Below are 23,657 nucleotides of genomic sequence, written 5' to 3'. Positions count from 1 at the left end.
TTAAAAAAAAAAAAAAGAAAAAGGAAAGGGATGGGGCACTTCTCTAGCTCAGCCGAAACCACCTGTAACTCTTGATCTTGGGGTTGTTAAGTTTGAGCCCCATGCTGTATGTAGAGATCACTAAAAAAATTAATAAATAAAATTTTTAAATAATAAAAGACATCAAGCCTATTTTAAATAAACAAACTAAAAAAAAAAGAGAGAGAGAGAGAGAGACACCTGGCTCTGGTTCAATTGGTAGAGCATGTGACTCTTGATCTCTGGGTCATGAGTTTGAGCCCCATGTTGGGAGTACAGCTTGCTTCAAAAATGAAAGGAAGGAAAGAAGAAAGAAGGGAGTCAGAGGGAAGGGGGGAGGGGGGAGAAGGGGAAGGAAGGAAGGAAGGAAGGAAGGAAGGAAGGAAGGAAGGAAGGAAGGAAGGAAGGGGAAGGGAAGGGAATAGAATAGAAGAGAAAAAAGAAGAAAGAAAAAAAGAAAAGAAAAGAAAAGAAAAGAAAAGAAAAGAAAAGAAAAGAAAAGAAAAGAAAAGAAAAGAAAACAGGGATGCACCTCAGTCTTATAACCCCCAGGAACTGAATTCTGCCAACAACCTGAATGAGCCTCTAGCAGATTCTTCCTTAGGCAACTGAGCTTCCAGATGAGAACCCAGCCAACTGACACCTGGATTTCAGCTTAGGAGACTCTAAACAGAGAAATGAGCCATGCGGCACCTGGACTTCTGACCTACCAAACTGTGAGCAAATAAATGGGTATTGTTTCAAGCCACTAAGTTGGTATGATAACAAAGAGTGACCTGGTGATAATGGTAATAAAAGTCATGCCCTTTGGCTCAAAAATTCCACCCCCAGAATCCATCCAAAACACAGAAAAACTTCTATACACTGAGCTGCTTATTTCATGTTCTCTACAAGTAAACTGTGCATATTTACATAACAATATTCTCAAAGCGTTTAAAAATGACATGGAGGGATCCCTGGGTGGCGCAGCGGTTTGGCGCCTGCCTTTGGCCCAGGGCACGATCCTGGAGACCCGGGATCGAGTCCCACATCGGGCTCCCGGTGCATTGAGCCTGCTTCTCCCTCTGCCTGTGTCTCTGCCTCTCTCACTCTCTGTTTGACTACCATAAATAAATAAAAATTTTAAAAAATAAAATAAAATAAAAAATAAAAATGACATGGAAAAACACAAGAGCCAGAATTGCAAATAGAGTATCATAACTCACCATATCACCTTATAAGAGGAAGTATTTTTTTTAAGATTTATTTATTTATTCATTCATGAGAGACACAGACTGAGAGAGAGGCAGAGACACAGGCAGAGGGAGAAACAGGCTCCTCGCAGGGAGCCCAATGTGGGACTCGATCCTGGATCCTGGGATCATGACCTGAGCCAAAGGCAGGTGCTCAATCGCTGAGCCACCCAGGCGTCCCTCAGAGGAAGTTTTTTTTTTTTTAAATACACACAAAAGCACACCTAACTAATGTGTCCCTCCTCTTACCCCAGAAAAAAGGAGCCAACATCATAGTGGTAGCACATTAAGGAGCATTGTGCCAGGCTGACTCAAAGGAGGAATAGAGCGGCGCCGGGGTGGCTCAGTGCTTGAGGGTCTGCCTTTTGCTCAGGGCATGATCCTGCAGTCCCGGTATCGAGTCCCACATCGGGCTCCCTGCATGGAGCCTGCTTCTCCCTCTGCCTGTTATCTCTGCGCCTCTCTCTCTCTCTCTCTGTCTCTGTCTCTCATGAATAAATAAATAAAATATTTAAAAAAGGGGGGGGGATAGAGAGAGGGAAAGCAGAGGAAGAGAACGACACCTAACCAGAGTGAATGTGGGTGCTCTGCAGGAGACAGGAGTCCCCTGGGAGGCCTCCGTATCTCAGGGCACCAGGCAGGGAGTGGCAGGAGATTCTAAGTCTGGGTGTCAGGGGGTTAAGAGCCACGGGAGCCACATGATCCCACTGTAAGATTGGGAGCTAGCCCAGTGATGGCTGTGAGAGAATTTCCCAGCAGCCAGCAGGAAGGGGCTTGGGCCAGACTAAAGACAGCTTAAAGGAATAAAGGAAAGTGGTATTTTATACCATGCTATGAACTGAAACTTAAATCAGCTACTTAATCAAAAAAAAAACAAAAAAAAACAAAAAAAAACACTGAAGACAGTATACCAGAATGTTTATTTATTTTTTTAATGTATTCATTCATGAGAGACACAGAGAGGCAGAGACACAGGCAGAGGGAGAAGCAGGCTCCTCAAGGCAGCCTGATGTGGGACTCTGGGACCAGGACCCCAGCCAAAGTCAGATGCCCAACCACTGAGACACCCAGGCATCTGGTATATCAGAATTTTTTTTTCTTTTCCAACTTTTCTTTTTTTTTATTGGAGTTCAATTTGTCAACATATAGCATATCACCCAGTGCTCATCCCCCTCAGTGCCCGTCACCCAGTCACCCCAAACCCCCGCCCACCTCCCTTTCTACTACCCCTTGTTTGTTTCCCAGAGTTAGGAGTCTTTCATGCTCTGTCACCCTTTCTGATATTTTCACTCATTTTCTCTCCTTTCCCCTTTATTCCCTTTCATTATTTTTTAAATTCCCCAAATGAATGAGACCATATAATGTTTGTCCTTCTCCAATTGACTTATTTCACTCAGCATAATACCCTCCAGTTCCATCCACGTCAAAGCAAATGGTGGGTATTTGTTGTTTCTAATGGCTGAGTAATATTCCATTGTATACATAGACCACAGCTTCTCTATCCATTCATCTTTCGATGGACACTGAGGCTCCTTCCACAGTTTGGCTATTGTGGACATTGTTGTTATAAACACTGGGGTGCAGGTGTCCCAGCGTTTCACTGCATCTGTGTCTTTGGGGGTAAATCCCCAGCAGTGCAATTGCTGGGTCATAGGGCAGTTCTGTTTTTAACTCTTTGAGGAACCTCCACACGGTTTTCCAGAGTGGCTGTTCCTACCAGCAGTGCAAGAGGGTTTGCCTTTCTCCACATCCTCTCCAACATTTTTTATTTCCTGTCTTGTTAATTTTCCCCATTGTCACTGGTGTGAGGTGGTATCTCATTATGGTTTTCATATTTCCATGATGGCAAGTGATGCGGACATTTTCTCATGTGCTTGTTGGCCATGTCTATGTCTTCCTCTGAAATTCCTGTTCCTGTCTTTTGCCCATTTCATGATTGGATTGTTTGTTTCTTTGCTGTTGAGTTTAATAAGTTCTTTATAGATCTTGGATACTAGCCCTTTATCTGATAGGTCATTTGCAAATATCTTCTCCCATTCTGTAGGTTGTCTTTTAGTTTTGTTGACTGTTTTTGTTTTTGTTTGTTTGTTTTGTTTTGTTTTTGCTGTGCAGAAGCTTTTTATCTTAATTAAGTCCCAATAATTCATTTTTGCTTTTGTTTCCCTTGCCTTCATGGATGTATCTTGCAAGAAGTTGCTGTGGCCAAGTTCAAAAAGGGTGTTGCCATGTTCTCCTCTAGGATTTTGATGGATTCTTGTCTCACATTTAGATCATTCATCCATTTTGAGTTTATCTTTGTGTATGGTGTAAGAGAATGGTCTAGTTTCATTCTTCTGCGTGTGGCTGTCCAATTTTCCCAGGACCATTTATTGAAGAGACTGTCTTTTTTCTAGTGGATAGTCTTTCCTGCTTTGTCGAATATTAATTGACCATACAGTTTGACAAAATACAGCATCCATTCCTGATCAAAACTCTTCAGAGTGTAGGGATAGAGGGAACATTCCTTAGCATCTTAAAAGCCATCTACAAAAAGCCCACAGCAAATATCATTCTCAATGGGGAAACACTGGGAGCCTTTCCCCTAAGATCAGGAACACAACAGGGATGTCCACTCTCATCACTGCTATTCAACATAGTGCTAGAAGTCCTAGCCTTGGCAATCAGTCAACAAAAAGAAATAAAAGGCATTCAAATTGGCAAAGAAGAAGTCAAACTCTCCCTCTTTGCAGATGACATGATACTGTACATAGAAAACCCAAAAGACTTCACCTCAAGATTGCTACAACTCATACAGGAATTAGGCAGTGTGGCAGGATACAAAATCAATGCCCAGAAATCAGTGGCATTTCTATACACTAACAATGAGACTGAAAAAAGAGAAATTAAGGAATCAATCCCATTTACAATTGCACCCAAAAGCATAAGATACCTAGGAATAAACCTAACCAAAGAGGTAAAGGATCTATACCCTAAAAAATACAGAACACTTCTGAAAGAAATTGAGGAAGACACAAGGAGATGGAAAAATATTCCATGCTCATGGATTGGCAGAATTAATATTGTGAAAATGTCAATGCTACCCAGGGCAAGGTACAAATTTAATGCAATTCCTATCAAAAAGGTACAAATTTAATGCAATTCCTATCAAAATACCATGGGCTTTCTTCAGAGAGTTGGAACAAATCATCTTAAGATTTGTGTGGAATCAGAAAAGACCCCGAATAGCCAGGGGAATATTAAAAAAGAAAACCAGAGCTGGGGGCATCACAATGCTGGATTTCAGGTTGTACTACAAAGCTGTGGTCATCAAGACAATGTGGTACTGGCACAAAAACAGACATATAGATCAATGGAACAGAAGAGAAAATCCAGAAATGGCCCCTCAACTCTATCAGAATGTTTAGATGGTAGTTGTTCCTATGGGGTTTTTGTTTTATTCATCTACATGAACCTACATTTTTTATATTATTTACATATTCACATGATTTTATAATAAAAAATTCTATTTTTCTTTTTTTAAGATTTTATTTAATAGAGGAAATGAGTGAAAGAGAGAGTGAGAGAGAGAGCGCGCACAGGCAGGGGAACAGCAGAGGGAGAAGGACAAGCAGGATCCTCACTGAGCAGGGAGCCCGATGTGGAGCTCAATTCTAGGACCTGAGCCAAAGGCAGATGCTTCACTGACTGAGCCACTCAGGTGTGCCTAAAAATACTATTTAAAAAGATTTTTTTATTTAATCATGAGACCAGAGAGAGAGACAGAGACAGAGACAGAGGCAGACACAGGCAGAGGGAGAGGCAGGCTCCATGCAGGAAGCCTGACGCGGGACATGATCCTGGGTATCCAGGATCACGCCCTGGGCTGAAGGCAGCACTAAACCGCTGAGCCACCCGGGCTGCGCCCAAAATACTACTTTTCAAAGGCATGCCAAGCCCCTTTTGTTTCCACACCTTTCATCCTGGCCTCCGCGGTCCATACCCGCGGCCTGGCCGACAGCAATGCCCTCCAAATAGGGCATCTTTCTCCCCTCCTCCCATTTTTTTTTTTTAAGATTTTATTTGTTCATGAGAGACACAGAGAGAGAGGCAGAAACACAGGCAGAGGGAACAGCAGGCTCCATGCAAGAAGCCCGACGTGGGACTCAATCCCGCAACGCCTGGACCATGCCCTGAGCGGAAGGCAGTCAACCACTGAGCCACCCCGGGGTCCCTCCCCTCTCTCTTTTCTGTTCCACCCCATACGAAATTTCTAAAAGTAGAGTTCTGATGACATCAATTCATTGCTCTAAAACTTCCTTGGTTTTCCACTGAATATGGTGAAATAGGCACTCCTCAGCTGTAGACCCTTCCAAATTTAGATGCTGATGGAACTTTTCAGGCTGACCTTCCCTCTCTACCTGCCCAGGCCACACCCATTCAAAGCACTCACCATTCTCAAAAGTCAGCAAAGCCAATTCTGAAGAGGTGCTTAAGCTCCTCCTTCCGCTGGAAACTCCTTGTCTCCTATTCTGCGGTTGAAATTCAACTCAACCTTTAGATGCTAAGACACACCCTCCTCTAAGAAACTAACCCATAGTTGGCCATGGGGATTCCACATTCTCTCAAAGCACCATCCCTCTGTCACAAGGCCTGCTGTCACTTGCTTTGTGGCAGTTGTAACTGTATACATTTATCTTCTCCCACTAGCTGGGGGCCCCGCCACCGGGCAAGGTCTATCCTATTGCTCCCAGAGCACCCAATGAGGTGCTTTGTACATACAGGTACTCTGCGAACGTGTGCTGTTTGGAAGACACATCAGAACCACAGCAAAATCTGGGTCCCTCCAGCCCATTATGTGCCAAGGTGTTCTTTGACACCTCAAAGAATTTTTCCAGTAGTTTCCCTTGATGATTTATCATCCATGCATTTACCTACATCTCTAAAGTTCCTTCATTTCTTTAATACCTTCTAGAATAATAAACATCAGTAGTTTGCTAACTGCTGCGTGAAACCTTCAACTAGAATAGAGAAAGCCAAGAAACAAAATGTGTGCACTTTATACATACTTTATAATGTAAAATTCCAATCATACCTTCTTCCAACCTTTGTTTTTAGATACTGAAAAGTCCTCTCCGGCCTGCAGGAAAACAAACTTACTGTTCAGAACTGCTCCCTGTCAAGAGCAGTATCTTTAAAAGGAGAATAGGGGCACCTAGGTGCCCCTTAAGCGATCTTTATGTCATGCTAAGGGTGTTGTCCTTAATCCCGCGGGCTTTGGGAGCCACTAAAAGAGCATAAGTGAGCAAGCAGCAGGACCTGCCTTGGGTCCAGCAGCAGTCCTGAGAAGCAAGGCTGGTGGGTACACAGGTGTCTCTGTCCAGGTAAGGACTGACACGGGCCTAAGCCAAAGCAGAAATAGGAGAAATGGATTGATTAGGAACAGACTAGGAAAGGATGTCGAAAGTTAAGAGGGGGCCCAGGAGAAGGTCATGTCAATGTTTTAAGGAGAGAGGGATCATTAGTTCTGATACTGCCATTTGTGTATAGAGGCTTACACAGTCTCATGGAGTTGATAATTTTTTTATTAGCCATCAGCCTGTCTTTTCCAAATTATTAGTTACATACTTTCCAGACCAACAAGAATCAAGCACCACTGTTAATGCAATGGTAGTCTTATTTTATAAAGGTCATGTAACTCCTGAAGTGTGTCACAAAAGCCACCATCCTACAGTTGGAGAAACAGGGCTATTAAGAACTTTATTCTTGGGGATCCCTGGGTGGCTCAGCGATTTAGCGCTGCTTTCGGCCCAGGGTGTGATCCTGGAGTCCTGGGATCAAGTCCCGCGTCAGGCTCCCTGCATGGACCCTGCTTCTCCCGTTGCCTGTGTCTCTGTTTGCCTCTCTCTCTCTTTGCCTCTCTCTCTCTCTCTCTCAGTCTCTCATGAATAAATAAATAAAATCTTTAAAAATATATATTTTAAAAAAAGAACTTTATTCTCAGGGCACCTGAGTGGCTCAGCGGTTGAGCGTCTGCCTTTGGCTTCAGGTTGTGATCCCAGGGTCCTAGGATTGAGTCCCACTTCAGGCTCCCCACAGGGAGCCTGCTTCTCCTTCTGCCTATGTCTCTGCCTCACTTTGTGTCTCTCATGAATAAATAAATAAAATACTTTAAAAAGTCATTTAAGACCTCATTGGGGACAGCCCCGGTGGTGCAGTGGTTTAGCGCCGCCTGCTGCCCGGGGTGTGATACTGGAGACCAGAATCGAGTCCCGCGTTGGGCTCCCTGCATGAAGCCTGCTTCTCCCTCTGCCTGTGTCTCTGCCTCTTCTCTCTCTCTCTCTCTCTGTGTCTCTATGAATAAATAATAAATAAATAAATAAATAAATAAATAAATAAATAAATAATCTTAAAAAAACAAAAAAAAGAGGGCAGCCCGGGTTGCTCAGTGGTTTAGCACCGCCTTCAGCCCTGGGCCTGATCTTGGAGACCCAGGATCGAGTCCCACGTCAGGCTCCTTGCATGAAGCCTGCTTCTCCCTCTGCCTGTGTCTCTGCCTCTCTCTCTCTCTCTATCTCTCATGAATAAATAAAATCTTTTAGGGATCCCTGGGTGGCGCAGCGGTTTGGCGCCTGCCTTTGGCCCAGGGCGCGATCCTGGAGACCCGGGATCAAATCCCACATCGGGCTCCCGGTGCATGGAGCCTGCTTCTCCCTCTGCCTGTGTCTCTGCGCCTCTCTCTCTCTCTGCGACTATCATAAATAAATAAAATTTAAAAAATAAAAAAAAAATAAAATCTTTTAAAAAGATTAATTAATTAATTAAAATAAAAAAAAGACCTCATTGGGCTCTTCTACAGTCTATCTCACATCTCTCACCTTCCCACCCCATCCTAACACTCCCACCATGATGAATTCTTTATCATGAATTCCCTCCAGCCCTCCAAATTTAAGCAAGCACCACTTTCTCACTTCTGGACCCCTACACCAGCTGCTTCCTCTGCCTAGATTCCTCTGCTTCTAATTCCTTCTTGTCCTTTAGGACTAGCACAGGCTCATCCCAGAAGATTATTCTGACCCACCCCCTCATGCACACACCCAGTGAGTCGCCCGTGTTTTCCTTGTGCTTCCACAGTACTCAAGGCTTATCTTTACATAGTACTTGTGATACTTTATAATAATACTGTATTTACTGAAACATCTCCTCCATTTGACTGCAATTGCTTAAGTGTAAAAATCAGTTCACTAGAACAATGGCTGGCACAGTACATGCTCTGTACTTGATAAATGCTAGCTATCCCAATATAGATCTTAAAACCTTATGCTGCACAAAACCTTGTACATGTACATTCATGGCAGCATTAGTCCTAACAGCCAAAAAGCAGAAACCACCCAAATGTCCAACAATTGATGGATAAATAAAATGTGACATATCCCTACAATGAAATACTATTTGATCATAACAAGGACTGAACTTCTGCTACAAATGACAATATGGATGAACCTTTAAAAGAACTAAGTGAGGGCAGCCCAGGTGGCTCGGCAGTTTAGCACTGCCTTCAGCCCAGGGCCTGATCCTGGGGACCCGGAGTCAAGTCCCACGTTGGGCTCCCTGCATGGAGCCTGCTTCTCCCTCTGCCTGTGTCTGCCTCTCTCTCTCTCTCTCTTTGCCTCTCTCTCTCTCTCTCTCTGTGTCTCTCATGAATAAATAAATAAAATCATTAAAAAAAAAAAAGAACTAAATGAAGGGCACCTAGGTGGCTTAGTCGGTTGAGTGTCAGGCTCTTGATTTCAGCTCAGGTCGTGATCTCTTGGGCTCCACACTTAGAAGGGAGTCTGCTTGAGATTTTCTCTCTCCCTCCCCAGTGTCCCTCCCTGTGTGGTGTCCTCCCTCCATGTGCACACCATGTTTTCTCTCTCTCTCTCAAATACATAAATAAATCTTGGGGTACCTAGGTAGCTCAGAAAGTTAAGCGTCTGCCTTCAGCTCAAGTCATAATCCCAGGATCCTAGGATCAAGCCCTAAGTCTGACTCTCTGCTCAGTGGGAAGCCTGCTTCTTCTCCCTCTCCCTCTCTGTATATCAAATGAATGAATGAATGAATGAATGAATGAAGTCTTTAAAATAATAAAATAAATACATAAATAAATAAATCTTAAAAAAGAAACAAAACCTAAGTGAGGAGCACCTGGGTGGCTCAATTGGTGAAGCATCTGACTCTTGAATTCAGCTTAGGCCATGATCTCAGGGATGTGGGATTGAGCCCCACTTCAGGCTCTGTGCTAAGTATGGAACCTGCTTAAGATTCTCTCTCCCTCTTCCTCTGTCCCTCCTCCCACCCCCACCCTGTGCTCTCTCTCTCTTAAAAAAAAAAAAAAAAAAAAACAACTAAGTGAAAGAAGTTAGTTACAAAGACCACATATTATGTGATTCTATTTCCATAAAATGTCCAAATAGGCAAATCTATAGAGAAGAAAGCAGGTCAGTGGTTGCTTAGGACTGGAGGAGCTGGAAGACTGGGGGTGATGACTAGAGGGTACAAGGTATCTTCTTGGGGATAATGAAAATGTTCTAAAAAATTTTTAATGTTGTGACTGGTTTTAGACTATGAATATACTGAAATGCACAGAATCATGGACACTTCAAACAGGTGAATTACATGATATGTGAATTATATCTCAATAAAACTGTTACCCAAAAAAAGGCTTATGCTATAACATTTTCATCCTCTGGACAAGTATGATACTTTACAACAAGTGACACTGGATTTGGAGATCGACTGCATTACCAATCCATTTTGGATTTATAGCTAAATTTTGGCACAAACACAATGGTTTTATTAGAAAGTTTGTCTCTCTGGGAAGAATCTGTAATATATAGCTTCAGAGGGCTATCTCTCTACCCTGATCCAAAGCAGAGGAAAGCCTCTCTATAGAGCCCACTGCTATCTGCAGAACAAAATCAAGGGTTTGTTCATTTGAAGGGACTAGGAGAGAAATCAACTCTTTCTTTTTTAACCCCAGCTGAATTAGAAAGAGCTGTTCAAAAATATGAAAACACTTTGCCTGTTTGTCCTTCCAAATGATGCAAAGTAGAAACATCCAATCTACAAGAAATCAGAGCTAGGTCAGTCTTCTGAAAATCAGTTTATCACATGCCTGAACAACGACTGTACTATCAGATTTCATAGAATAAAATCACAAACTGAAACCCACTGACAGAAAGAGGATCAGAGCAATTCAAATGACAAGATCCAATCTCTTTAAAAATCAGAGACAGACACTGCTGCCAAGGCCACTTTTGAACCATCCTCGTCTAAGGCCTTCTAGAGGTGTGTATCCGAGGTTGTGTTCACACGCTCAGTACAATGGGCATTTCCTGGGAAGTCTCCCTCTTTAAAATGAGAAAACATTCTCATGTTCCCATAGCTAACCTGGCACACTGGGTATCACTAGGAAAATCACCTAACCTGGGTCCCAGGTTACTCATCTGTAAAATAAGAAAGTGGAAGAAGGAAGGAAGGAAGGAAGGAAGGAAGGAAGGAAGGAAGGAAGGAAGGAAGGAAGGAAGGAAGGAAGGAAGGAAGGAGAAAAGAAAGAAAAGAAAAGAAAGAAAGAAAGAGGATGAGGGGGACAACTGGGTGGCTCAGTGGTTGAGTATCTGCCTTTGGCTCAGGTCATGATCCTGGGTTCCTGGGACCAAGTCCTGCATGGGGCTCCCGGCAGGGAGCCCGCTTCTCCCTCTGCCTGTGTCTCTGCCTCTCTGTGTCTCTCATGAATAAATAAATAAAATCTTCAAAGAAAGTGGATGAGCTGTCTTCCAAAGGTCCTCTCAGCTCCATTAAGAGGATTTTGTCAGGCCATTTGTTGCTTCCTTACACAAGTTTTCTAGTAATAATCATAATAATTAACCCATCTCAAGTACTTAATGTATGCTGGTCACTATGCTAAGCACTCTACGTGGACTATCTCACATGATCCTCACAGTAACTGTCAGATGGTTTGCAGGAAAGAGTTAGCGTAGCAGGCACGAGATTGCTAGCCTCAGAAAGGCCTGCTTGCAAGGCTGGTTCTTGGCTGGTGTCTGGGAACTAGGGATTTGGAGTGTTCCCACCATTCCCTAACTGATAAGAATGGCTCACTGTGCCTACACTGTGTGTACAAATGATGTGGTTTCTGCTGAGCACCTGCCGCCCTTCTGAGGGTGTGGAGTTGTGGTTCACGATAGCCAGAGGGTACTTATGTGACCAGCCCCAAAGAAAAACCCTGGACACGGAGTCTCTAATGAGCTTCCCCCGTAACATTTCCCATGTATTGCCGTAATTCATTGCTGGAGGAATTAAGCATGTCCTTGGAGACTCCATGGTGAAAAGTCTCTTGCACTAGTTCCCTCCAGACTTTACCCCAAGTGCTTTCCCACTCTGAATTTGCTTTCGGTCCTTTCACTGTAATAAATCATAACTACAAATACAACTGGAAATCCTCCTAGTGAAACAAGGCATGGTGTGGGAAATCCTGAACACCGCAAACACTATTATTCTTGCTTTATGGGTAAAGAAATTGAGACTTAAGAGGAACTGACTTGGGCAGCCCTGGTGGCCCAGCGGTTTAGCGCCACCTTCGGCCCAGGGTGTGATCCTGGAGACCCAGGATTGAGTCCCACATCAGGTTCCCTGCACGGAGCCTGCTTCTCCCTCTGCCTCTCTCTCTCTGTCATGAATAAATAAATAAAATCTTAAAAAAAAAAAAAAAAAAGAAAAGAAAAAGGAACTAACTTGCCCAAGATCACATGGCAGAGAGCTGACATAACCTGGATCCTGACACTGGCACTCCAGCTCCATACCCTTGAACTCTTGCGTGTACCCTACTCTTTCCCCATTCCTTCCTGCATTTTGATACCAAATTTTCTAGAAAACAAAAAATTTACAGCAATTACAACATAATAGTCACGTCCACCAAAACCAGCCCTACTATGCCCTTCCGCACCCACAGTTTTAAAAATGAACTTTATGTGAAACTAGCAAGGACCAACACTGGATTCCTCCAGGAAAAAGTCTGAACTATTAACTACTTGTAACTTTTCTCTTAGCTAAAAAATTTGCCAAGTTGTGTCTTGTTTTTTGCTTATTTAGAGCAAAAGAAAAAAAAAGGCCTCAATTTTTACCTGTCTGGAAGAGTTGCAGTAATGCTGAGACCAGTAAGTCACCCACCATTAGGGGAGCAGGGAATACACTTTCTGCTGAGATGCCTCATTTTTCATTTCAAGAAGCAAGAAACTGAGCAGCGAGAAAAAAAATTACTGGAGAATATCTCTATGAACCCAGGATATAGATTTTTCGTAAAAAGACTGAGAAAGCACAATCCATAAACTCAAATGCATTAAAAATATGCTTTTGTTCATCAGAAGATACCACCAAGACAACAAAAAGGCAAGCCACAACCTGGGAGACTATATATATGTAAGACAGGTGACCAAAAGAAGATTAGAATCCAGAAAAAAAAAAATTTAATTCTTCCTAATCTATAAAAAAAGAGTTCAATAAAAAAAAGCACTTGTTGGCACCGGGGTGGCTCCATCAGTTAGGCATCTGTCTTTGGCTCAGGTCACGATCCCAGTGTCCTGGGATCAAGCAAGCCCCTTGTCAGGCTCCCTGCTCAGCAGGGACCCTGCTTCTCCCTCTCCCTCTGCCCCCCTAACCCCCACCCCCGGCTCATGTGCTTGCACGTGTTCTCTATCTCAATAAATAAAATCTTTTTAAAAATTAAAAAGAAAAAAAATAAAAATTAAAAAATTAAAAATTAAAAAGGAAAAAAATTTATTTATTTTTTTTTAACTTTTATTTTTTTTTATTTTTTTTATTTTTTTATTTTTATTTTTTTTTAATGATAGTCACACACACAGAGAGAGAGAGGCAGAGACATAGGCAGAGGGAGAAGCAGGCTCCATGCACCGGGAGCCCGACGTGGGATTCGATCCCGGGTCTCCAAGATCGTGCCCTGGGCCAAAGGCAGGCGCCAAACCGCTGCGCCACCCAGGGATCCCGGAAAAAAAATTTAAAAAGGACATAAGACACAGGCGTTTCATGGAAGAAACAAATTGCCAATTAAATATATGAAGAGATATTTATCTTCATCAATAATCAGGAAAATATAAATTAAACCCAAAAATAATAAACCATCTCATCTGTACCCAGTAGTTGGAAATCAGATGAAGAGTTTGACAGGGAAAAGATTTTTGTCCATTTTGTACAGTTTATCTTAGTCCATTCAAGCTGTTATAACAAATTGCCATAGATCAAGTGGCTTATAAACTGCAAAAATTTATTTTTCACTGTTGTGCAGGTTGGGAAATCCAAGACCAAGATGCTAACATAACTGGCTCTCTGCTCTGGAATCATTCCTAGGCTACCTACCTGTAACTTCATGTGGCAGAGGGGGAAGGGAGCTGAGTCCAGGCAAGGGCACTAATCCTACTCTGGAGCGCTCCACCCTTATGACCTAATAACCTCCTAAAGGCCCTCACCTCCTAATACCATAATCTTAGGGTCAGGGCTCCACATATGAACTGTTGAGGGGCCACAAATATTCAGACCATCTTATTGATATATCTAGTGCCTGGCATACAGTAGATTCTCAAGTAATTGCTAAAAGGATGGGAAATTTGCATGTCTGATAACCCTAAGTGTTGACAAGGATATGACTCGAAAGGAATTTTTTTTTTAAAGTTTCAGTTTATTTTATTTATGATAGTCACACACAGAGAGAGAGAGAGATAGAGGCAGAGACATAGGCAGAGGGAGAAGCAGGCTCCATGCACCGGGAGCCCGACGTGGGATTCGATCCCGGGTCTCCAGGATCGTGCCCTGGGCCAAAGGCAGGGGCCAAACCGCTGCGCCACCCAGGGATCCCGGAATTTTTTTTAAAGACTTTATTTATTCATAGAGACACAGAGACAGAGAGATGCAGAGACACAGGCAGAGAGAAGCCGGCTCCATGCAGGGAGCCCGATGTGGGACTCGATCCTGGGACTCCAAGATCACACCCTGGGCTGAAGGCAGACGCTCAATCGCTGAGCCACCCAGACATCCCTCAAAAGGAATTTTTAAAGCACACTGCTAGAAATATAAAATCTCAACCACTTTGGAAAACAATTTGACATTTGCTGATGAAGCTGGGGAACATGCACTTTCCACGGACCAGAAATTCTACTCCTACATAAATACCATATTTATATATATGATCATCTACAATAAAAATTGGAATTCACCCAAATGTTTAATGACAGAGGGGTAAATCGACTGTGGCACATTTATCCAACCGAACACTACTTCACAGCAAAATTAGTAAACCACAGGCATGGTAGTCAACATGGATGAACCTCAAAACCAACGCAGTAGGACCAAACAAATAAAAGCAAGACTCACAAAATGTATACCATATGATCTCATCTATACAATAGTCAAAAACAATCAAAATAAAATATTGTTTGTAATTACATGTCTGTGTGCTAAAACTACAGAGAAAAGCAAAGAAATGGTTAATCCAGAATTCAGGGCACTCACTTACTCTAAAGGGTCTGAAAGAGAGGAATATGTTCTGGAAAAGGTATCCAGGGTGTAGATTTAACTAGAATGGTGTATTCCTTAAGCTATGTGGAGGGTACATTTTATTAATATTCTTCTCATGGTACCCATATAACTCACATGTGTGATATATGCCTAATAAAATAATTCTTAAGCTAAAATATTTTAGCATGTCATTAAAAGAGGGGATTCCTGGGCAGCTCAGCAGTTTAACACCTGTCTTCAGCCCAGGGCGCCATTCTGGGGTCCCGGGATCGATGCCTTATGGGGTGGCTGAGTGGCTCAGTTGATTATGCATTGGACTCCTGATCTCAGCTTAGGTTTTGATCTCAGGGTCATGAGATCATGAGTTCAAGCTTGGAATTGGGCTCTGCATCCTAAAATCAATCCCCATGTTGGGCTCCCTACTTAGCACAGTGTGCTTAAGACTCTCTCCCCTTTTCCTTTGCCCCCTCCCCCAACTCTCTCTCTAAAATAAATAAATAAATCTTTAAAAAAAAAAAAAAAAGATCATTCATAAAGACTAGACCACAGGGGCACCTGGCTGGCTCAGTTGGTGGAGCATGGGACTCATGATCTTGGTATTGTGAGTTCAAGCCTCATGTTCGGTGTAGAGATTATTTAAAAATAAAATCTTGGGCAGCCCGGGTGGCTCCGTGGTTTAGTGCCGCCTTCAGTCCAGGGCCTGATCCTAGAGACCCAGGATCAAGTCCCATGTCAGGCTTCCTGCATGGAACCTGCTTCTCCCTCTGCCTGTGTCTCTGCCATGCGCGCTCTCTCTCTCTCTCTCCCTCATGAATAAATAAATAAAATATTTTTTAAAATAAATAAATAAAATAAAATCTTAAGAGGTGCCTGGATGGCTCAGTCAGTTAAGCTTCCAACTCTTGATTTCAGCTCAGGTCATGATCTTGGGGTCGTGAGATTAAAGCTCAGTGTCTGGCTCTGTGCTCAGCACAGAGTCTGCTTAAGATTCTCTCCCTCTCCCTCTGCCACTCCCCTTCCTCCTCCCAACAAGAACACACACAACTCATTCTCTAATAAAATCTTTAAAAAATAAATAAATAATAAAATCTTAAAAAAAAATACACATACAAGACTAGACCACAGTGTGGAGAAGTAAAAAAGGTTGCTTAAAAATGATGAAAATCTGAGTCTGTAAGACTAAAGGGGAGAAGAACTGTGCATAGGCACTGTGCTCTATCTGATAAAGTCCCTGCTATGAGGGTACACTGAAACCACTATCCATGTCTTTTGGAATGAATGAGTAAATGGGTGGAGGATGGCAGGGGCCCAGAGGGTAGTGGTGGAAGGTTACTGACAAGCAAAGGGTGGGGCCAATCAATGACACTTGTGTAACACATTAGAGCAGAAGATGTTAAGCATGAACTCATATCCAGCTTAATATAGACTACATAAGGAAATATTTACAGGCATATGTATATATACATGGATTAGCAAACACACATATATCTCCTGTTTTGTCGGATGAGAGTGCCTAGAAGCAGTAACACCCTACATCTTGGTTTCTAATGTCATTCTCCAATAAAAGAAACCAGAACCCTCAGAGAAACGGCTAATTTAGGAATGGTGGCAGGAAATATACATGATAAGAGTTAAGCATCTTTAGTGCCAGAAAATAAGGAAGTACTGTATATTTAAAAGTCATACACACATGGGGCACCTGGGTGGCTCAGTGGTTGAGCATCTGCCTTTGGCTCAGGTTGTAATCCTGGGGTCCTGGGATCGAGTCCTACATCAGGCTCCCCGCAGGTAGCATGCTTCTCCTTCTGCCTCTGTCTCTGCCTCTCTCTCCATGTCTCTCATGAATAAATAAAATGTCTAATAAAATCTTTAAAAAAAAAAAAAAAAAAAGACAAGGCACCTGGGTAGCTCGTGGTTGTGTGTCTGCCTTCAGCTCAGGTCATGATCCTGGGTCCTGAGATCAAGGCCCACATCAGGCTTCCGAGCCTGCTTCTCCCTCTGCCTATGTTTCTGCCTCTCAGTCTATGTCTCATGAATAAATAAATAAAATCTTAAAAAAAAAAACATACACACAAACATATGAAAACAATGATGGAGTTATGCCAAAGGAACATATGAACCATCTGAAAGAGCTCCCTCCCAATGGCAGAGGCTGGGACAATTTGAGCAATAAAATAAAATACTAGTGGATTATAATCCAAAGTATAAAATACATAAATAAATATATAAATATATAAGAGTTCACACTAATATATGCAACTAAATGAAGGAAAGAAGGAACGAATGAACGAATGAGCAAATGAACAAACAGAGGAAGGAAGAAAGAACTCCCCATTCTAAGTTTGGGCTGCATGTAGAGACAATTTTCCAAAGAGAACAGAATAGGGAGTAGGCAAAAAGAAGTAAGTTTACAGGGACGCCTGGGTGGCTCAGCGGTTGAGTATCTGCCCTTGGCTCAGGGTATGATCCCAGAGTCCAGGGATCGAGTCCCACGTCAGGCTCTCTGCATGGAGCTTGCTTCTTCTTCTCCCTCTTCCTATGTCTCTGCCTCTCTCTGTGTGTCTCTCATGAATAAATAAAATCTTAAAAAAAAAAAAAGAGTTAAGATTGCAATGGAGATATAAATAAATAAATAAATAAATAAATAAATAAATAAATAAAAAGATTGCAGTAGAGATACCACACAAGAAATAAATAAATAAATAAATAAATAAATAAATAAATAAATAAATAAATAAAAAGATTGCAGTGGAGATACCGCACAAGCACTACCTCAACCAGGTCAACATCAACAGTGATATGTCATGTTCACAGTAAGTACCCTTGATATGATGGGATGAGAATGACACCTTATCTCTGGGGTCTTCTTCCCCAAAACCCATAATCCCAGTCTAATCATGAGAAAGACAAATCCCAACTGAGGGACAGTCTACGAAATACGTGACTAGTACTCCTCAAGACTGTCAAAGACATCAAAGACAGTCTGAAAAACTGTCACAGCCAAGGAACCTGAGGAGACGTGATGACTAAATGTAATGTGTTATTGGAACAGAATCCCAGAACAGAACAAGGACATTAAGTTAAAAGTAAGGAAATCTAAGTATGGATTTGGGTTAATAATACCAATATTGACTTGTTAATTGTAGAAAATTGTACCATACTAGGGTAAGATTTTTTTTTTTTTATGATATTCACACAGAGAGAGAGAGAGAGAGTCAGAGACATAGGCAGAGGGAGAAGCAGGCTCCATGCACCGGGAGCCTGACGTGGGATTCGATCCCGGGTCTCCAGGATCACGCCATGGGCCAAAGGCAGGTGCTAAACCACTGCACCACCCAGGGATCCCGGGTAAGATGTTTTTAATAGGGGTAACTGGATACAGGGTATATGGGAACCCTCTGTACTATCTTCCCAGTGGTTCTAGGAGTCTAAAATTATTTTTTTTTTTTTAAGATTTTACCTATTTACTTATGAGAGACACAGAGAGAGAGGCAGAGATATAGGCCGAAAGAGAAGCAGGTTCCCTGAGGGGAGCCTGATGCAGGACTCGATCCCAGGATCCCCAGGATCACACCCTGAGCCAAAGCAGATGCTCAACCACTGAGACACCCAGGTGTCCCAAGTCTAAAACCATTCTAAAACTTATTTTTAAAACCACAAAACTTAAATACTTTTTCCTAATTCCTGTTAATACTGTTAATCAACATAAGTGATTTTTAAAATTTTATTCATTCAACAAGTATTTGTTGAGTGCTATTGCATACCTAGCACTACTTCAGGCACCAGGGATACAGCAGGAGTCAACAAGACAAAATCTTTACCCTGAGGGAGCTCACACTGGAACAGCAGGAGAAAGATAAAAATAAACAGTGATTGAGGGGGGAAAGTAGGTGTAAGATGTGATCTGAGAAGTATGCTGAGACCAGCACACAAAAATCCAAAATAAGGAATTTATATTCTACACTCAGTCCAACAGGAAGTCACTGAAGTATTTTCATCAAAGGAGGGATAAATTAGGTTTTAAGATTTCATTTATTTATTTGAGAGAGAGAGAGATCACAAGCAGGGGGAAGAGCAGAGGGAGAAGCAAATTCTCCACTGAGCAAGGAGCCTGATGTGGGGCTGGATCCCAGGACCCTGAGATCATGACCTGAGCTGAAGGCAGACACTTAACCAAATGAGCCACCCAGGTACCCCTTGATTTTAAAGTGAGGTTTTAAAAAATCACCTTCGGGGATCCCTGGGTGGCTCAGCGGTTTAGCGCCTGCCTTTGGCCCAGGGTGTGATCCTGGAATCCCGGGATCGAGTCCCACGTCGGGCTCCCGGCATGGAGCCTGCTTCTCCCTCCTCCTGTGTCTCTGCCTCTCTTTCTCTCTATGTCTATCATAAATAAATAAATAAATCTTTAAAAATAAATAAAAATAAATTTAAAAAATCACCTTCATATTTTATCACAGCTTTAACCATATAGTCAAAAAGTAGTAACAACCTGAACACCCATACACAGGTGAATGAATATAGAGTGTGGTCTCTCCATACACTGGAATACTACTGGAGGGCAATAAAAAAGAACAGACTAACTCATTTTCAACAACATGGGTGAATCTCAAAGGCACTGGGTTAAGCCATGAGAGGCCAGGCTCATACAGCTCTACACTGTACATTCCTTGCCTTACAGAAATCATCTCAGCAGCTGCCAGAGGGAGATGCTATGACTGGCTACACAGGTACATGAGGGAATTTTGTGGAATGTTCTATATGTTGTTAACTGTCGTGGTAGTTACAGGACTACATACATTGGCAAAACTCAACAAGTTGTACACTTACAAGGGGGAATTTTATTGTACATCAATTATACTTCAATAAACCTAAGTTAAAAAAAAAACAACACTCTGGCTCTGTGGAGGATGAATTGGAGGAAGCAAAACGCTGAGGTGCAGGGATAGCAGCTCCCAAGGATGGCTACCTACTTTCAAATATTCAGTTTTAGACATCTCACAGATGCCAAAGCGTAGACATTAAGCAAACTATTGCTATGCATTCGAATTCCAGTTTTCATCACAATCATTTTCTGAACTGTTAATGCTCTTCCTGTTGGTTTAGAGAAAAGGGGAAACTATTTCCTCTCCAATGAACTTTTCTTTTTTTAAGATTTTATTTACCTACTTAAGAGTGAGAAAGCAAAAGAGAACACAGAGGGAGAAGGAGAAGAGACTCCCCACTGAGCAGAAAGCCCAAAGCGGGACTGGAATCTAGAACCCAAGATCATGATCCTAGTCGAAGGCAGCGACTTACCCAACTGAGCCTCCCAGGTGCTCTTCTAGTGCACTCTTTTATAGCAAGCCACTAACTACAGGTGGCTATTTAAATGGCAATTACTGGGATGCCTGGGTGGCTCAGCAGTTGAGCATCTGCCTTCAGCTCAGGGCGTGATCCTGGGTTCGGGGACTGAGTCCCGCAACAGGCTCCCTGCAAGAAGCCTCCTTCTCCCCCTGCCTGTGTCTCTGCCTCTCTCTCTCTGTCTCTCGTGAATAAATAAATAAAATCTTTAAAAATAAAGAAATAAGTAAATAAATAGCAATTACTTCCATTTTAATTAAGTTAAAAATGCAATTTTTTGGTTGCACTAGCCCCATTTCAATTGTTCAACGGCCATATTTCCGTTATTACAGAAAATTCTACCGGGCAGTGTTGTTGTAGAAAGTTATCTCTAGGGACACCTGGGTGGCTCAGTGGTTGAGTGTCTGCCTTTGGCTCAGGGTGTGATCCCGAGTCATGGAATCGAGTCCCACAGAGAGCTTCTCTCTGGAAGCCTGCTTCTCCCTCTATGTCTCTGCCTCTCTCTCTGTGTCTCTCATGAATAAATAAATAAAATCTTTTAAAAAAAATAGAAAGTTATCTCTAAGTTTTCTTAGTGTTAACGTTCATTGATGCAGAGACCACTTCAGAGTAGTTGCCAAGCACCACGGGGTCTTCCCTATGAATCACTGACCATAACATCCCAAAGCGTGGGGGGTTTTTTGTTTGTTTGTTTTTTAAAGATTTTATTTATTTATTCATGAGAGACACAGGGAGAGAGAGAGGCAGAGACACAGGCAGAGGGAGAAGCAGGCTCCATGCAGGGAGCCTGACGTGGGACTCGATCCCCGGTCTCCAGGATCAGGCCCTGGGCTGAAGGCAGCGCTAAACCACTGAGCCACCCAGGAGTGCCTCCAAAGCGTGGTTTTATAGAAGCTGTAGAAAAAGAATTTCACCTTTCAGGCTGGGCTTGAAAAAGCCCTGAAAAACCAAAATTCTTGGGCACCCTGGGTAGCTCTGCGGTTTAGCGACGCCTTCAGCGCAGGGCCTGATCCTGGAGACCCAGGATAGAGTCCTGCATGGAGCCTGTTTCTCCCTCCACCTGTGTCTCTGCCTCTGCCTCTCTCTCTCTCTCTCTCTCTCTCATGAATAAATAAATGAAATCTTAAAAAAAAAAAAGACACCAAAATTCTTTAATTTTTTTAAATATGGTTTTTAAAAGAGGCAGGGGGTTCTGAAAAGTTTATTGTTCTGTCCCCGCCCTTTTCAGACAGACAATATGAAGAGTTTTGATTTTTTCTTTCTCCATGAATGAATAAAATTAACCATGTGGGTCTCAATCCCTCCAGGTTGCCACCAGAAACCACCACAAAACCATGCTAATTCAAACCAAGTCGTACCCTTCCAACTGCATAGAAAAATCAAAAAGATGGGATCCCTGGGTGGCGCAGCGGTTTGGCGCCTGCCTTTGGCCCAGGGCACGATCCTGGAGACCCGGGATTGAATCCCCACATCGGGCTCCCGGTGCATGGAGCCTGCTTCTCCCTTTGCCTGTGTCTCTGCCTCTCTCTCTCTCTCTCTGTGTGTGTGACTATCATAAATTAAAAAAAAAAAAAAATCAAAAAGAAAAACAGAAACTCCCATAAGGTAGTTAAATTACTCAATTTACTTTGTTCTCTTACTATGACCACTGCTGTTCAGTTTTAATTATTTGCTATGACTTCATACATCCTAATATATGTGTCAGCACCCTCTCTGCAGGTCTCTTCAATTACAGCTCTATAGAGGAGGGATGAGACTAACTGGGTTTCTGTGAGAATTAAAGCATTTGCAAATTAGTAGCTTCCAAATTAGCAGGCTCAAATGTACCATACATGACTCTGTTCTCGGTCCCCATCAAAAGCAATTAATAAGAAGGGCAACAGGAATACAGTGCTCTCTCCCTAGGAGTCTGGCGCCTCCCTTGGGACAGCAGGCCTCAAAGAGACACCAGACTGATAGTGCAAAGTGCCTTAGAATCCTTTAATCTGAATGTTGCTGCTCAAATTCTCCATGGAGGCTATGTATCAGAGGGAACCACAGAGCAAATCGGTGGATTGCTCCTCCACTCATTAATCTTTATGGCAAAAAAAAGGATGGAGTTTCTTCTTCTTTAAAAAGAAGAACCCACATCATCCCTCATTATAATCCAAGTTTTCCCTTCAGTATAAATCACTGATACAGTGTGCAGTGTTCTCCTAGCAAGAGCTCAATAAACTCTTGTTGAATAAAATCCATGTATTAAAGCCTGGCCCACAGAAGACAGTCAATAAATATTTGTTGAACAAATGGAGAGAAACACCAAGACACTGTCCAAGGTGATGGGGAAGGGGAAATGAGGGTACTTATTGCAAAATGTCTGTATGACAGTTTCCTACAGTAGGAAGCAAGTACTGCAAAGAAAACCAACAAGAGCCCTGGGGCCAGATGCCTGCATTCAAATCCCAATTCGGCCACATAATGGGAGACCTTAGCCAAGTCACTTGAGATCAGCCAAACAGGGATCATCTTCCCCGTTTGGGAGAAAGGGATAACATCTTGGTGCTTTCATGAATTAGAAAAAGTAAATGTTGATAAATCATTTAGCACAAGGCCTGGCACAGGAAGGCATGAAATACAAAAATAGTTAAAAAAAAAAAAAAAACAAACAAAAAAAACACCTACCAAATCCTAAGGTTCCTTGAGACTTACCACGTGCCCGTGACTGTGCCACATACTCTAAATATATAACATTCTTCTCGCCGGCCCTATGAGGCAGCTACGACTCGCACCTTCACGCAGGTGAGAAAGCTGATGCACTGACACGGAATGACAGGCTAGGGCTAAGCCAGGATTTCCAACCAGGGATTCGAACCTGAGGACACGTGCCGCGCACACTCCTCTATATGGTATTATACCCTATTCTACCATCAGCGGCCACTTAAAAGCTTAGTTCTGTGCTTCTTTTAATCGAATCCACTCCAGAGTCCAGGGAGGCAAAGTTAAGTCCACGCAGCTGAGGCTCCGAGAAGTTGTGCGCCTTACCCGAAGTCATTAGGCCTCGGGTCCCCCGGCCTCGGGGAGCAGACCCTCTCGCTCCCCACCCCCCAGCACTCACTCTTGCGCGGTCTCTGCGCTTCGGGGTCCCAAGACAGACCCTACTCCCCAGACCCCCGCGGGGAACCACGATACCCACTCCGTGCCCCCCAACCGCCCCCAACGGTCATGACGGCTTCCCTCGCCCGCTCCGGTCTGACAGCTCCGGGTCACCCTTCTCCCTAGCCCCGGCTGGAGGGTCGCCCCGCCGCCCCCGAGACAGAGCCTGCAGCGTGGGGGAGGGGCAGGGAGGGCGCATGCCCAGAAGGCGCCACTTGGCCCCCGGCTCACCTGGGAGTCGCGGAACTCCACCACCACGTTCTCGCTGCTCCATCGCGCAGCCATCTCGGGGACCCGGCCACCCCTGCCCCAGGACTGCGCGTTCCCCCCACCCCCACCCCAAACCTGCGTTCCCGGGTTCAGTGAGCCCCACGCAGCCCGCGAGAGAGCCCT

At 43.3% G+C, this 23,657-nt stretch overlaps 1 protein-coding gene across 3 annotated transcripts in view; it reads right to left on the bottom strand.

Annotated features, from left to right (window-relative positions):
- Nucleotides 1-23,657, bottom strand: part of WDR59 (WD repeat domain 59) — a 104,126-nt gene extending 80,469 nt beyond the window's left edge. For all 3 annotated transcript variants that reach the window (XM_025426830.3, XM_025426831.3, XM_025426833.3), the window contains exon 1: nucleotides 23,496-23,657. In XM_025426830.3, the coding sequence (XP_025282615.1) occupies nucleotides 23,496-23,549 (54 nt within the window). In that variant the 5' untranslated portion in view covers nucleotides 23,550-23,657. The remainder of the gene's footprint in view (nucleotides 1-23,495) is intronic.

The sequence above is a fragment of the Canis lupus genome, chromosome 5 (assembly GCF_003254725.2).
Source record: "Canis lupus dingo isolate Sandy chromosome 5, ASM325472v2, whole genome shotgun sequence".
In the NCBI taxonomy this organism is placed as follows: Eukaryota; Metazoa; Chordata; class Mammalia; order Carnivora; family Canidae; genus Canis; species Canis lupus.
The sequence above is the reverse complement of the archived record's forward strand: the minus strand, read 5'-3'. Positions and strand labels throughout refer to the sequence as shown.